Genomic DNA, 17064 nt, shown 5'->3' with positions numbered 1-17064 from the left:
CTATGTACTTATTTTTTTTCACACAACACCATCAATCCTGAAACTAATTTTGAGAACATCTGCTGCCTTTCCATTGTCAAGTCAAGGATTCATTTCGGCAATGACATTTTCAAAGGAAAACAAGTTCTTAAGAAGCTAACAAAAAAAAAGACTCAGAAAATCAAACTGCATGTGGTCTTGGAATAATTGTTAGAATACATAAGTGAAGTGGTCAAAAAAGTAAACTAGTAATTATAATAACAAAAACAATGATTTTAGAATCTTACAATATTTACAATTAAAAATGGAATGCTATGATGGTAGTATTTGTGCAAAAATTTCTGTGAATAGCACAATTCCTCACTTGGGGGGGGGGGGGGGGGGGGGGGCGGGGGTCATTTTTAAGAAATTGCTGCCACTAAAATATTCTATGGGTAAATGCACATAGTCGTGAGGTATCAATTATATCCAATAGCTTAGTAGACACCCTGAAACGAGACACCCGTTTTGCCAGCGCTGAGGAATTACGCTCCTGCATGCTAAATCAGAATATTTGGACAAAAATCACTGGGCAGGCTCAACCTTCCACATGGCGCTCGACTTAATGACTATGATGAATAATAAATTTTGTTAAACCTGTGAAATATCAACCAAAATTGGTGGAGGTTATCAAAACAACAAAAACTGCTTCTGTTTTGCGAGGGATTTTTGTATCAGCTCATATTGAGCATACTTCGATTGCAACATTTGAGAAATAAGCTATGGTAATTTTAAAAAGGATTTTGATGCTATCTTTTCAACCTAGACAGTGTTTAATACAAAAATATTTCTCTTGTGGACTAGTGATGACATGAGCTTAATAATTTCAGATTGAAACACAATTTTGTTTCCTCCTGATCAATTTCAACAAGTCCTGATTTTTGTCTCAAAATGAGAACTAAAACGAATCTTGTTGATTTGTTTCCATGATTAATGTTCTTCTATATACTGATTCATCCACTTGAGAAACTTAATGAGTCTGGTATAAAACCCATAATTGCCTTGCCTGGCACAACCCTCTCCCCAGCTAACAATGCCAAGCTGATACCATCTACCCTCATGCTCTATGGAAAATGGTCCCCCACTATCGCCTCTACACGCATCAGCTGTTTTCTTCTTGTAACCAGCACAGAACATGTTGTCAGTGACAAGATATCTGGTGGAGGCTTTGCATTTTCGCTGTCCAACAACGGGTACCGTTATCTCCTTAAGGAAACGCGGATAGGGCGAACTGTCACCCTCAACCAGCCTACCCCAACCCGCGACGGTACCCTTGCGCCCAGAAACCAGGAGGGCCCTTGCCAAGGCTTTGCTGGGAAGGCACACTGGACGGAGGTAATCAGTGAATTCCTCCACCGGTTCGTCAAGCTTGATCAAGGCTATATCGCTGTCATAATCATCCGCGACAAAGTTCTGGTGCACTTTGATGTGTTGCACGCCAATCAGTCGCTCGTTTTCCTCCGTCGAGTAGATATCGTGGTCACCCAGCCTGATCTTGATGTCGGCCTTGGTCACCGAGTATTCAGTAATACAGTGAGCCCCTGTGATGACCCAGAAGCGGTTGATTAGCGTCCCACCACAGAAGTGTTTGCGGTCTTTAGTCAGCCAGATACGTGCAATCCAAGGGGACGATCCCATCTTGGCAGTAGTACCTCCAACGATGCGGAAGGTCTGGTCATCATCATTGATATCGCTCTGGGATGCGTTACTGGATTCTGATGCTATCCCGGTTGCCTCGGGTGATGTTACTCTGCCACACACTGCAGGGATTCAACAGACACAGGATATTGTTAAGAGTCATTTATTCATTCAAAATTTGTACTATTGTTATTAAATTATAAACATTAGGCCTATTTAATGGTTTATTAAAAAATACTGCAATATGGCAGCTAAGAGCTGAAATGTACAATTTACAAAAACAGTCATTAGAAACAGCATCAGCAATACCTGTACATTTCATAAACACATCGAAATAGTTATTTAGAATTATAGAAATACTTGCACATCAATTGTGTACAATTGTAGTAGCAAGAGAGTATGACCTCAAATATTGTTACTAGATAATAATTCATCCATTGTAAATCAACTTTAGAACCTGTCCACAAGATAAAGGTATAAGTGAACAAAATAAAGTGCATCATTTCACACAAAATACAGCTGTCTACATTACAACTAATAATATTATGGGGGAATACATACAGCAAAAAAAAAAGGGCAAGCTTCAGTTGGCAAAATAAAGTAGGCCTACAGCATTTAGTAATCAAAATATGGCAGTGTATAAACACCAGTAACTACTATTGATAAAACATATATTTATCATAATAGCACTATACCACACCCAAGGGGCGTCTCAAAGTGCCCAGTATGTTTTTCCTGCAAAGAACATATGTGGAGCAAGGCTAGAATTTTACACTTTAAACTTTTCACCAGAGTCTCGTGTCTTTTAATTGAACTAATGAAAAATAATAGTAACATTTTGAACAAAAAATTAATGTTCAGATGTTGACTTCGAAACTGATAAAATACCTTCCAATTCTATGAGCAATAACAAAGTGAAGTATACGCTCAAAAAAAAAAAAAATGAAATCAACAATATTATGGAGAATATTACTCTCTTACTGGTTGTAGTGCTTGTTTAAATAAAGACAGTTATCTTAAAATGTGCGCTAAACTGGGTCAGGAAGCTTGATAATATTTTGATTCTGGTCTCTTAAAAGGGAACTCTGGTCTAGTAAACATTTTGAGCCACAAACCCAGTGGTCTTGTAGATTTGAAAGCTTTTTGTTTGTTTTTACTGGTGGTTTTGTTTAACTGTTAAAGGCACTGGACACATTGTCAAAGACCAGTCTTCTCACTTGGTGTATCTCAACATATGCACAAAATATCAAACATGTGAAAATTTGAACTCAATCGTTTATCGAAGTTGCAAGATTATAATGGAAGAAAAAACACCCTTGTCACACGAAGTTGTGTGCTTTCAGATACTTGGTTTCGAGACCTCAAAATCAAATACTGAGGTCTCGAAATCAACTTCAAATTGTTCAGTGAGAAATATCTTCTTTCTCAAAAACGACGTTATTTCAGAGGGAGCCGTTTCTCACAATGTTTTATACTTACAACATCTCTCCATTGATTGCTAACAAGTAAGTTTTTATGCTAACAAATATTTTGAGCAAATACCGATAGTATCCAGTGCCTTTAAATGGTCTATGTACTTTTTATAGGACAATAAACACAACGTCCACAGACTTACATTAAACTTACACAGTTTGAAGATAATGATAGTAGAAAGCTTCCCTGAAAATATTAATTGGTGAGGTGCTGTAGTTTTTGAGAAATTAGTAAAACAATGTAATAAGGAGATGGTTTTCGATGGATTTTTTGTGATGGTTAAACGGTTTAACATTCCAACCCTAATGGAGGATGAAGTAGAGAGTCACCCTACCTTCTTCTACAACTTGCTGTGGTTCTACAGTGACCTTGGCAGGTACCTCTGCAACACGCACCCCACTACCGAACGTTTCTGCATAACAGGTATACACCCCAGAGTCTGAGATAATCGCCTGACGAATTATCAGATTATCCCCCAAATACATGTGGATCATATCTGAGAATTGAACTCGCTCGCCATTCTTTTCCCAGTGGATAACATAAGAGGCCTCTATTGCAGAGCACATGAGAATACCATCACCCCCCTCTGGAATCACAATGTCTGCTTTGGGTTCAACTAGGAATACGTCATCTGGATCAAATTCTGTGGTATGAAGGAGAAAAGGGAAATGGTTTAAAGGCAAACTACACCTTTGGTTTTTGGAACTGTTTTATTGTTTTAATCCTATATAAATGCAGATGTTTAACATAAAATCAACATGTGAAAAATTCATTTCCAAATGTTCATTTTTGAAATATTGCCGAAAATCCAGAGCGAGTGTGTCGCTGCAGGAAGATTAAGAACAGTGTTTTGACAAAACAAATGCTCCGCTGAGATTGGAGTTGCTTCGCCAAGTCCTTTTCGAGTCATTGTTTTGCCATAATGAGCTTAATATTTATCTGAGTGGGTCCCAAAACAATAGGCTTCTGGGGGATCCCATGACTAATCCACAAACCAAGTTTGGAGACGTCAAGTCCATTTTTAGTTATTGCTCAGAAAACATTTCTTTTGTTTTAGCCATAATGAGCTTAATATAAATCCCTAATACACAATCTAATCTCAGATTCAAAGTATGATACGTAAAAACTGATATCTTTTAACATAACCACATTACTTTGAAATGAAATTTTTCTCACAAAGTATAAGGACAGAAATCTATGTGTTGTACAAAGGAATATATAATACACACTATGAAATTCACATGGCCTTACGGATAATGTAGTACGCAATACAAATGCATGGATTTATGTTCATTGCTTGGCGTGTACATTCACTTTTAAGCATTACGCACAAAGCAAGTCAAACACATGCATCCAGCCTAAAAAAGACCAGTCTCACGACTGAATCTGTTTGTTTTACATACACATTTTTAGCCAAACATTACAGTTTAAAACTTACGGAACTCTGCATGTGCTTGCACAGCCTTGCCGTCGACTGCAGTCACAATGCAAGTATAAAGCCCTCTGTGTGTTTCATCAACGTCTAGGATTTGCAACCCGCCATCGGGAAAAACATACATGCTTCCCGATTGACCTGCAAATAAACAAAACAACTCACATCACACTCCACTGTTTCTAGGTCAGAACTCGGTTAAAATGAGTCATTTGTAAAATAGTCAACAAGTTAAACAATTTTTTTTTTATGAATCCATTTTCTTATAGCCAGTGGAGTTCACTGCGTGATTGGGGGTCATATTGTTGGCTCATTGCTATAAGGTCATTAATTGCAATTTCATACTTGTAGTAATCAAAAGGCTGTGAAGTGAAAAATGAAGAAAAGTTTGACAAAAACGAATCAAAACCCACAACAAAATGTTTTTCTTAGAAAATGTTTTTCCTTCTTTTTGTCAACACTTACTTTGGAGACAACTCTTGATCAATTAACCCCATGATACACGGGGGGGGGGTCGATTTCACAAAAAGGGAAGGACTAGTCCTAGGAGATATTAAAAAACTTAAGGCTTGTCCCAAGTTAGGATGAGTAACTCATCCTAACACGAGATAAGACTAGTCTTAACTCTTTGTGAAATCCACCCCAGGAGCTCCAACAGGTGCTAGAGCAGTTTAATGAAATCCATACAAACTGCACTAATAAAAACCCTAAAGTCCTGAGTCGACGCTATGCTCTCAAGGGTGTGGAACTATTGAGGTCTATATTACTTCACTTTCCATTTGGTAAAATAAAGTCAAGACGTTTATCAAGTCACACTCACCTAGTGGTAATTCCTCCCCGTCCTTCCACCACTGAATGTTGGCCGACAGTTGATTGCTGCCACACATCTGAAAGATCTCCATGCCCACTTGGAGTGTGACGTCATGTGGTCGATCCGTCATTTCAAGTGTTTCTAGTTTTGAGTCAGCTGTTAATAATGTTAATAAAAAATATAACATTTAGTAAGCGCCAAATCCATCGCAAAAATGCTCCATGGCGCTTTACAACCAAAATAAGAAAAACTATAGCTTTGTTCATCTAAACATTTCGTAAGATAATGAAAAAGAAAAAAAAAATACGTAAATTATAAAAATCCTGGACAAATTACCATAAGATCCACTAGAGGTACATATTTAAAATGAAAGCAGTATACAATGATAAAAGGGTACAGTGCAAAAAATAGAGAGCGCAAATTGTCATTCTGATTGGTCGAGAGGACATCACATGGCCATATTATTTAAATGTGAAACACAGTAAGGATATCACAGCTCAATTTAAGTTGGTAGGTCGCATATTTTGGCTAGCGCAAGTTTGAAACTTCCGAAGGTTTGAAACTTGAAAATTGAAAAAAAATCACAAGGGGGTAAAGTCCAGCAGTTTTATCCAATTTGGGTAAAAAATGCATCAGAATATTCTTGAATGCGCCGTTTTGGTGGTCAATGTCACTGTGCGTTATTCAGTGAAGTGCGCATTTTAGGCCATGCGGCGTTAAACATAATGCCCACCAAAATTGTGAGCGTGGCACAGCCTCCACTACACATTGGACATCTTGAGTTTGTGTGTTAGCACTGTGTACTCACAACCTTTGCAATAGACCGATCCATTAGGCTCCGCCCACAACGCACAGTTAAGTATGGTTCTACTGAGGGCCTCAATTAATATTGACTGGATAGCTAGGCTTGTTAGTGGTTGACATTGCTCCCTAGAAAAGCCACCTACAACAGTCGCTAGTAGCCAATTGCCCAAACAACAGCCAGCTTTGTAACCTTAGGATATAAATGCTGATATGTATGAATGTATGTATGGCCATTTTTAAACAAGATCTTACCAGTGTTCATGGTGTTACAGCTTCCATCTTCGTTTGCCGGTAGACCATCAGGACAGAAACACGATTGACCAAAGGGCTTCGGAAGACACAGACCGCTGCATCCCCCATTGTTGATTGTACAGGCATTACTTACTGTGGACAGAAGTATACAATTATACTTTAAAGTTTCTCAACAAAATTGTAACCAGAAACATAATTATGTTTTGGTCATCAATTGAGCAATTTTGCATGTTCAATTTATCCGCTGTGACAAGGCTGTTCCAACCAAACGGTAATCGACTTGTTGAATCAGTTATATCAAGATGGCTGACTTTAAACAAATTTGAAAACAGAACCAACAGACGTAATGGCCACCTTCATGCAATTTGAATTACTTGGAAAAGCGAGCCTGTGGGCGGCTGAGTGGGTGCGCGAGTGACACCCTTTTAACTGCAAATTAAAACCACACACTTTATCACGTAGCACAAAATAATGGGCTTAGGAAGGAGATCATAATAATAATAATAATAATAATAATAATAACAATAATAATAACCAAGGGAAATTCATCAAGCGCAAAAACAATAGCAGAAGAAATCTGCCTCAAGGCGCTGGGAAAGAACAATAAAAGTCTGGACCAGACAAAATTATACAGAGCAAAGTATTACACAGTAAAATAAATTAAGGAGTCTAGATAATACAGACAGCTGGCAAAAAAGTTAAAATATTAAACAACCAGTTTAAAAAGATCCTCCGCATCCATGTATTCTTACCTGGACTCGCTGATGTGCTTCTGCTGTAAACACCATTTGGTCGGGCAAGGTCCAGGCCACTGACCGCTACCACGTTCGATCCCGTTGCCTTATCGACTTGCATCAGCTTATTGAAGCTCTGATGGTCCGTCCAGTAAATATGAGGACCTTTCAGGAGAATGCCAAAGGGTCGGGAGTCTATTCCGAGAGATATCACACGGTGGTAATTGCCGGACAAATCACACGATTCAATACTGTGAGCTTGCCCATTCGTCCAATACAATCGTCTTTCTGCAAAATATACACAGCATGAATTAGATAATTTTAAATAAAACATAAAGTCATATTATTAGCTCCAAGATGTTACAATTTAGAAAGTTTACAGACACTTTAGTGCATCGGCAGAACTACAGGTTTGGGCATAAACCAGACTATTTCATTCTCCCTTTGGGTGGGGTGCTTCATTTTGAAGAAAAAACTAATTGCAAAAGAGAATTTTGAGAAATCCTGAAAAATCTTGGAAAATCAGACGCCTGGAATGTATTTTCTTCTTGCCTTGTGACAAGGCCCTTATTTTCACTGCTACACGTACCTGCTTCATCTATTGCTAGTCCATGGTAAAAACCTTGTTCGGCCGATATCAATGTTTCTTTCCCCGAACCGTCCAGGAATGCTTTGTCAATACCTACGCCATTCTCACCCCATCTTGTCCACAAAAGGAGTCTGAAACGACAAAAATGGGAATAATTGTTGTAGTAAAGAAAGAGGAAAGTTTAAAATGGTCAAAAAGTAAGAATTAGGCAAAAATCATTTACATAAAAAACAAAATTACAAGGGGAAGAGGAGTTTACACACAACAACAAAGAACCATAACATTTGTTTGACCTTAGGAAGTGGCAGTCCACTTCCCTAACAAACAGATCCTTAACTAACATGCCCTTACCATTTGACATGTTTGCCCCAATAAACATAAAAAAGACAAAGAAATTTGTCCATCCCCACTCTGATAATCCATTAAAAAAATCTTATTAACAGTAGTTACCAACTGTCTGCCATGACAAGATTATGCCAAACAGGTGGTAAACAACTATATTGAAAATGATGGTTAAGAGCCTCTGAAGCCCCTAAGTACGCCTCTCTTAATATTTATGCATGAGTACGTCACAATTCTAACCCAAAACGCGGCCATGCAGCCACTGCAAGTGGTTGCGGACGTGCGCCTATAGCCTCATTTTGGGTAAGAATTATGACGTCACCCATGAATATTAAGAGAGGCATATTATCCACACATGACTCACAGCAGTGTGCCAAAATATAGGAGGCACATGTGTGTTCCACCAACCAAAATAACACGGATGTCTACAATCTAATGATAATATCCAACAAACTCACTCTTCATTCGGTAGTAGAGCCAGAGCTCGCGGACTTCTAGATGTATTTACCAGTGTGACGTGGTATTTGCCATCGAGGCGGCACACTCTGATGGTATTACTTATAGTGTCTGTCCAGTACACTACTCTTGAGTTGGAGTCTACGACTATGGAATAAGGGGCTGACAAATATTGGGTGGAAATGCGTTAAAAATTACTAAATATTTCCCGAACAATTTTTCTTGGATCTGGATAAATATTCCCAACGCTTTAATTAGAGCCAAACAGGAAGAGAAGATGATGACGAAATTTCAGTTTTAGATGTGGGAGGAAAACCTCAGAAATTATTCCAGGGAAAACCCATGCAGTCAAGTAGAGACTGAAAACCTAATCCACATAGTGCCCCCCGGTGGAAGGCGAGGCAAGACACCAACTTCACCAACCTGACCACCAACCTGAGGGCTCATTTAATTTTGTATGCATCGGCTCGGTTAGCATTAAAACTTACTTAGTAATAAGGAGTGGAGAGCTTTTGATAGTAAAAAACATTGTGAGAAGCAACTCCTCCCAAGTGCCTTTAAAGGCAGTGGACACTATTGATAATTACTCAAAATAATTACTAGCATAAAACCTTACTTGTTAATGAGTAATAGGGAGAGGTTGATAGTTTAAACTATGTGAGAAACGGCTCCCGCTGAAGTAACATAGTTTTCGATAAAAAAGAAATCATTTTTCACGAATTTGATTTTGAGACCTCAGAATTAGAATTCTAGGTCTTGAAATCATGCATCTGAAAGCACACAACTTCATGTGACAAGGGTATTTTTTCTTCCATTATTATCTCGCAACTTCGACAACCAACTGAGCTCAAATTTTCACAGGTTTGTTATTTTATGCATATGTTGAGATACACCAAGTGAGAACACTGGTCTTTGACAATTACCAATAGTTTCCAGTGTCTTTAAAAGGAAAAATATAGAAGAAGCATTTTCATTGATTTTTTCACAGAGCAGATTAAACCCAAAGAAAGCTGTTTATAATACCTTGATTTTCCTTGGCCAACACAATAACCTCTTGATTACCACCGTGCAGAGTTGCCCTACTAATTGAACCCTCAGTAACATCACTCCAATAAACCAATCCCTGTATCGGATCGTAGCCGACTGACAGTGGGTTGGATATGTTGACCAATGGGATAGCTTGAAGAGTGAGGTCAGGGGAGGAGAGGTCAACTTGAAAGATGCCATGGAGATACGTATCGGCCACCAGAATGAAGTTGTCATTCAAAATATCTATTCAATATATAAATGCAATGCCAATCTTTAAATGGCCAGTACAAATATTTAATCAACAAATAATGTTATTTTCCTAAACACATGTACTTCTATTTTTTTCCTATTTTTTTTTTTTGCATTTACTCATTTGCATAAACTGGCAGGCCCAGATTTTAATAATTTTGATTTTGTTTGTTTAACTTTAATTATTTTTCTGAAGTTTTTATTGTATAAATTTTTAAGTGGGTATTTTAATGCTGGACACCTTCGAAATGAGTGTTCTCACTAAAAGGTTTAGAAATTTAAAAATAATCAAGTGCTATATTATTGTCTCCGTCAAAACATAGATATGTTCTTTAATAAACTCTTATAAAAGGGGTATGCATAGTCAACCAAAAAGATAAACAAAGAAGCACAAACATACAGCAGGAACGATGAGATTTGAAGAGTGTGATAATTCCTGAAAACAACTTTGGTCGGGTTCCCCGTTATTTTAGACCAAGAACCTGCCTGACTTTCCAATTCTTTACATCCCATTCAAAGGACTATGCAATAACGGTCTATTATCTTGTTCGAGGACGCAAGTGTCCAGAGCAGGACTCGAACCAAAACTCTGCTCATATCAGAAACCCAAGAACTTGAGTCCAGTGCCTTTAAAGGGAAGGTACATGTTTGGTAATTACTCAAAATAAATATTAACTTAAAAACTGAGCTGGTAACGAGCATTGGAGAACTGTTGGTAGTATAAAACATAGTGGAAAACGACTTCCTCTGAAGTAACGTAGTTTTTGAGAAAGAGGTAATTTCTCACTAAAATAGACTTCTAGCTATTCCCATTCCTATTCTAGCTATTCTTTTATTCCCATCTGAAAACACACAAATTCATCCAAAAAGGGTGTTTTTTTCTTTCATCTTTTTCTCACAACTTTGATAACCAATTGAGCCCAAATTTTCACAGGCTTGTTTTTTTATGGTTATGATGGGATACACCAAATGAGAACACTGGTCTTTGACACTTACCAAACGTGTACAGTGCCTTTAATAACCTTAGTGCATTATTTTAATAACTTACCTGAGGTACAGGAAGTCTCGTCTTCATTTAGTCTATAACCGATTCCACATGTGCAGATGTAGTTATTAGATGGCAATGGGGCAGGAAGACAAAGTTGCTCACAATCATGCATGCCGTCTGAGCAAGGATCTGAAAGGTTTTTTTTGACAAACAGTTACAATTTAGTTAATATTATACTTAAGTCTTGAAAGTGAAGGGGCACAACATTTTCCTCTGGAAAGGGGCACTTCGGTTGCCGTTTGTTTCTTCTTCTTTCTTTTTTTTTTTTTTTTTGGGGGGGGGATGTGAACAAAGAAAAACTGACCACAACGGAACTAGAACCTGTAACTTATGTTTGGGGGGGGGGGGGGGTGTCTCCATATTTTTCAACAACCTTTGCCAGTCAACTAAGGCAAGTACACATACCATAATAATATTTATTAAAAAAAATCAGGTTTGGAACTGACTCCTGCTATTTGGCATGACGGTGGTCTACGAGTGGCAAGATGTCTGCTCTAGTAAGGCAAAGATGCCATTATAGATCTATGAAAAATTACAAACTTTGTCCATCTTTCTGCCTGCTGTTGGCGTACATGCTGACACCATAGGCTGACTCCAACAGACCATCCAATGAATGCTGACCCACATGCTCGCCGTTAAATCTGTTTATGGCAATCAGTTCATTTGATGGAGCCCGCTCTGTCCACATAAGATAATCCTATGAACCAGAACATATGACAAGTGAGAATATTTCAAAGATTTTCGGTGACAATACTCCTGCACTAACAATCAACAAATATTACTTAAAGGCACTGGACACCTTTAGTAATTGTCAAAGACCATTATTCTCACTTGGTGTATCTCAACATATACATAAAATAACAAATGTGTGAACAATTTGAAGTCAATTGTTCATCAAACTTGCAAGAGAAATAATGAAAGAAAAAACACCCTTGTTGCACAAATTTGTGTGCTTTCTGATGCATTCAAAGACTTCAGCCGAAGTATTTTTTTATTTGAGTGAGAAATGACCTCTTTCTCAAAAACTACGTTACTTCAGAGACAGCCATTTCTCACAATGTTTTATATTATCAACAGCTCTCCACTGCTCATTTGAATTTTTTGTGCTAGTACGAATATTTGGAGTAATTACCAATAGTGTCTATAGTTCCTTTAAAAAGGAAGAGATAAATGTCAAACTCAATTTGGTGATGTACTCGTTTTCCAATAGATAGAGTCCTCATGCGAGTGGGGAAAAATTTACAAGTCTCTCACCTCATGTTAAAATAGTGTAATCTACCATTGCATTTGATAACCCCAGTTCAAACACTTTTAGAAAAATGGGTCTGCTAATCTTTGCCTGGGATGCTTTGGTTTATTCCTGATTTTTTTTTCAGAGCAAAAGTTGAAGCATGATGTTATTTGAAATCACTAACTAATGGGTCTTCACAATCAATCAATCAACAATCCAAAGGGGAATATTATATCACTCACTGACTCACAAACTCATAGCTGATTTGATTGAATATCACTGACAGCAAGGAATGAGCCAAAACACCCCCTCCCTACAAACATTTATCCATTTTCCATTTAATTATTTCATCAAATATTGACAAATTTTGTCCCAGAACGTTGTTTGCGAGACTTGCATAGTCTATAATCAATACATTCAATCTTCAGATATGTTGTAGTTGTTAGGTTTGTACCTTGTACAGATCCATTCCAGTTATCATAGATCCGTGTTTCTTGAACACAAGTCTGTCTGTGGATCCCATGTAGTCAACAGCGCGTATACCAGTTCCTTTTTCAGCAAAGTAAAGTCTACAACCAAAAAAGACACAATTTACTGAACAATTATAACGACAACAGAGCTCAAAATAATACTTAATATATTCCGCATTCCATCTTTGTCGTTTGAATGCCATGTATTTACTGCTGTGATGCTTCATGCTTCCAAATATAAGAAAGAGTAGAAGTACTATTTTGGTAAAAATAGGACACTTGGGATACTTCGCAGAGATTATTTTGAGCAACAATTTTGAAATAATAATTCCAGCCCAATTGTCAGAATAAAACAAGGTCATGTCACTGCAGATATGGTTGGTGTCTACATGGAGTCGTCCATGGAGTTCAGAAGATTTGGTTAAAGATTTTTCCCGGGGTGTGGGGTGCATTGATGAGTTTTACAGGCTATATTTTCTTTTTACTTGGACAAATTTCAAATAGAGAGTATTTCGCTGTACATTGTCACAGATTACACCCACTAGCCTAGGTGAAATCTGGTTTTGCTGATTCCCTTTGCTTCGCCTCGACAAATGGAGTAGTGATTATATTTTATGATAATGCACTTACATGATGCATTCAGTATTGAACTGGTGGATGGAATAGAATAGATTAAAACACACCCCTTGCTTGTTCTGTATTCTGGTTGGCTGAAACACGGTCACGTGGGATGAACTAGTATAGTCTAGTGATCGCGCGCGCGTGTTATGCAGGAATAGTACCCGGGCGGGCATAAGTCATAGTGCCTGGTTACAGCGCCCTCTCTTGACTTGAACCGTGAACAGCAACTACAAAACTTCCTTTCTTTTCCAGATTTCTGTTCTTATTTCACATTTAAGACCGAGGTGTCTTATAAAACACATATTGACTGGCATAATTCGGTAACTAGTGTACGACTATTCCCCCTAGGGCCTGTAATTGACCAGAAGAGAGACCTCCTCCTCAGCCTTCGGCCTCGGGAAAAAGGTCCCTCTTTTGGTCATTCATCAAAGTCCCTTGGAGGAATAGAAGTATACTTTTTACCTCATTGCCATTCAATTTGTGTATAATATTTAACCAATGATAAAAAGATAATCACAGGACAATTATTGATGATGGATATACCTTGCCTGTAATTACACAGAGGCCATGGAAGCCATGGTAAATATATATATTGCCCTGGTCTTGGCCTTGCTGTGCTCTATCCAAAAGTTCTCATAGACTTCATGATTTTCACTTGAAGTGTTCTATTGCAAAATGAAAAGGGCCTTGCAGTCATGGTACTTGTGTCCTTGGTACTTGTGTCCTTGGTACTTGTGAGCAAGATACTTTATCATAAATACTTTGTCCTTCATGTGGTCCTGTGTAGGATTGGTAGTGCAAGTAAAAAGAACAGAGTACGCTTATCATACAAGAGTAAGGTTTAAACCTGGTGTTTCAAGTTCACATACATTTGTAGCAATCACCCTTGTTTACTGGTGTCCTCAGGTTTGTTGGCTACAGTGATTACCGGTAACTTCACCTAAAGACAGTGGACACTATTGGTAATTGTCAAAGACCAGTCTTCTCACTTGGTGTATCTCAACATATGCATAAAATAACAAACCTGTGAAAAATTGAGCTCAATCGGTTGCGAGATAATAATGAAAGAAAAAACACCCTTGTCGACCCATGGTCACACTAAGTTGTGTGCTTTCAGATGATTGATTTTGAGACCTCAAATTCTAAACTTGAGGTCTCGAAATCAAATTCGTGGAAAAATACTTCTTCCTCAAAAATTACGTTACTCCAGAGGGAGCCGTTTCTCACAATGTTTTATACTATCAACCTCTCCCCATTACTCGTTACCAAGTAAGGTTTCATGCTAATAATTGTTTTGAGTAATTACCAATAGTGTCCACTGCCTTTAATACCAGAAAATATTAATAATGCATTTGAAATTGATTTACTATCTTTTGAGAGGGAACAAACTGCAAAAATGTAACCATTCATAATTTGTGTAGAACAGAACACCACATAAAACAAAAAAAGAGGACGAACTTATCCTACTTTATTGAACAATGGGATCAGATAAATTTGACTGTAATAAAGTTTGAAGATCTCAGCAGCAACGTTTGTACAGTCGACACGGATGCCATTGTTCATTGTTATCTTACTATCATCTCTCCCAGGCTTCATTTAAATAGGTCATTGATAACAGGCATACAAGTGCAAATAAGAACACACAGATTGCAAGAGTAAGATTTATTCTGAAGATAAGGAACAGTTATCGGTAACACACAATGGGTGTACCCGAGACATATGTCGTAATTTGGACTTCCACCTTTGTATTAGTGCAGTGAAGTGTAGGGTACGCAGTTTGGGTAGACAGATTTGTGGTTTAATAGTACTCACACTTGACTGTCGAAGTCTATTGTCAGAGCGTCGGCCTCCAGAACACCCCTTACAATCACCACGCGGTTACTACCATCGAGGGCTGCTCGTTCAATCTCCACTGAGGATCCAAGGTAGGTCCAGAATATAAATCTTAAGAATTAAAAGAAGAGACAAAGAAAATGAGAAATAATTCAAATATTTTTTTCCGATGCTTGGCATGTGACTTTCAAATGTTTCTCCAGCCAGATATTTCACTTCATCTTGTGAAATTTTGTCACGTGTTGCTTCAAGAAATGTCAGCAGGATTTAAAACTTTGTATGGTGAGATTTGGGATAGCACCACCACCGTATCTCTTTTGAAAGTGTTGCCTCTGAAAAGAACTAGTGATTGACAACTCCTTAAAAAATGTTCATTTTATAAGTATGTCTCTAGAGTGCATTGGTTCATGGAATGAGTTCACTTCACAAGAATGATATATTAATTGTTTTACAATTATTACTAAAATCAATCGTGGCAAAAAATGAGGTAAAACTGTCAGAATTTGCTACAAAGACACCGACTTAGTAGGTGTCTACATTCATTTGATCATTGAATAACTCAGACACAAGTTGTGCTGCTTGTTTTTTTACAATAGATGTCATTTTGACTAAGACCATGCTTGCAACATGTGTAGACTCTGACCCTCACAGCTTACAATAGCCAGATACTGTAGCAGACAAAAGGTCAGCAGTCCAAAGACCAAACTTTTTGCCAGTTTCAGCACTTCATTGAAAATCAGTGTCACAAGTGTCTTTATTAATTTATGCAAACCCTAGTTAAATATATTAAGTAGACAGTTTCCTTCCTCCATGGTAGGTGCAATTATTTTGTGTTGTTCCTGTATTTGCTGTATTTTTGCAAGTAATTTAGCTCCTTTAAGACTCAAGAGAGGGCAGTATTTAGGGGAGGGCAATTAGGAATGCTAGAATTTACTTTTATTTAAAAGACAGCTGGACTTTTTCGGCCCGACACCAAAACTACTAGCCTCTTGGCTCAAATCTGTCCAGTATAAACTTTGTACCCATACCTTGCATGAGGATCCACAACGATGTGTCCGGGCTGTCTGACATCGTCACTCAGAAGGATTGTTCGGTGCGTGCCGTCGTACTTCGACACAGCAATATGGTTCAAGCGAGAATCAGTCCAATAGAGCAGTTTGTCAAGCCAGTCTACGGCAATACCTATGATGTTCAGAAGATTAATAAATAGCCAGTGCTATGTTTTAAGTGCATTGGTAATTTTTTTGGAACTGCGCTATATAAGAGCTGGTTTTATTAATATGGATAAAGTGGTGTATCTCGCCACATTACTTTGTGAATGCAAAATGGCACTTCTATAATCTGACATTAGTCATCAGTGCTAATAATATTGTGTCATTATGAAACTACCTCCTCTCTGCCATTTTTCAAAAAATCTCTTAAAATAATATTAATAATAATAATAATAATGGACACTTTTAAAACGCCGGTATCCGCCGCAAGCGTCACTCATGGGGCTGCTCTACAAAAGAACAGCTATTAAGCGATCAAAATAGCAAAACAAAATAAGAAAAATATACTAACTTAACAAAAAGCTACGATGTCCTGGGGTGTACATCTGCACAAGATCACTTAAATATGCTGGGGCATCACCCTGTTCGTATCAAATGTAATATATCATGTATGTTGTAGCTTAGTTCCATTTTGCTTGTCCAGCCCTTTGATCTTGTTGAAAAGACGCTTTACAGATGCTTAGTTGTATGTACGTATGTGTACTGAAACTTGCTGAAAACTTTGACAATAATTCATACAGTATCCAACATTTGTACAAAAAGAGATTTGCAATTTCTTATGAAAATTATCCTTATATTGTGCAATTTTTCAAAAACAAAAACAAAAAAACTGAACGAACGTACGAACGAATGAAAGAACGAATGAACAAACTAATGAACAAACTAATGAACGAACAAACAAACAAACGAACAAACAAACAAACAAACAAACAAACAAACAAATAAACAAACAAACAAACAAATTCCCCAACACTCCAACAAA

At 37.7% G+C, this 17064-nt stretch overlaps 1 protein-coding gene across 1 annotated transcript in view; it reads right to left on the bottom strand.

The window, feature by feature from the left end:
• Window positions 1-354: 354 nt before the first annotated feature.
• LOC117302989 (low-density lipoprotein receptor-related protein 4-like) overlaps window positions 355-17064 on the bottom strand; it is a 24241-nt gene continuing 7531 nt past the window's right edge. The window contains exons 10-23 of the mRNA XM_033787009.1: window positions 16059-16212; window positions 15010-15141; window positions 12561-12675; window positions 11416-11572; window positions 10876-11004; window positions 9573-9821; window positions 8552-8711; window positions 7752-7882; window positions 7181-7450; window positions 6429-6560; window positions 5382-5528; window positions 4568-4702; window positions 3464-3772; window positions 355-1778 (exon numbers count right to left, since the gene is read on the bottom strand). Coding sequence (XP_033642900.1) covers window positions 949-1778; window positions 3464-3772; window positions 4568-4702; window positions 5382-5528; window positions 6429-6560; window positions 7181-7450; window positions 7752-7882; window positions 8552-8711; window positions 9573-9821; window positions 10876-11004; window positions 11416-11572; window positions 12561-12675; window positions 15010-15141; window positions 16059-16212 — 3050 coding nt within the window. The 3' untranslated portion in view covers window positions 355-948. The remainder of the gene's footprint in view (window positions 1779-3463; window positions 3773-4567; window positions 4703-5381; window positions 5529-6428; window positions 6561-7180; window positions 7451-7751; window positions 7883-8551; window positions 8712-9572; window positions 9822-10875; window positions 11005-11415; window positions 11573-12560; window positions 12676-15009; window positions 15142-16058; window positions 16213-17064) is intronic.

Source organism: Asterias rubens, chromosome 2 (assembly GCF_902459465.1).
Source record: "Asterias rubens chromosome 2, eAstRub1.3, whole genome shotgun sequence".
Classification (NCBI taxonomy): Eukaryota; Metazoa; Echinodermata; class Asteroidea; order Forcipulatida; family Asteriidae; genus Asterias; species Asterias rubens.
Note: the sequence above shows the minus strand (reverse complement) of the source record. Positions and strands in the feature narration are given on the sequence as shown.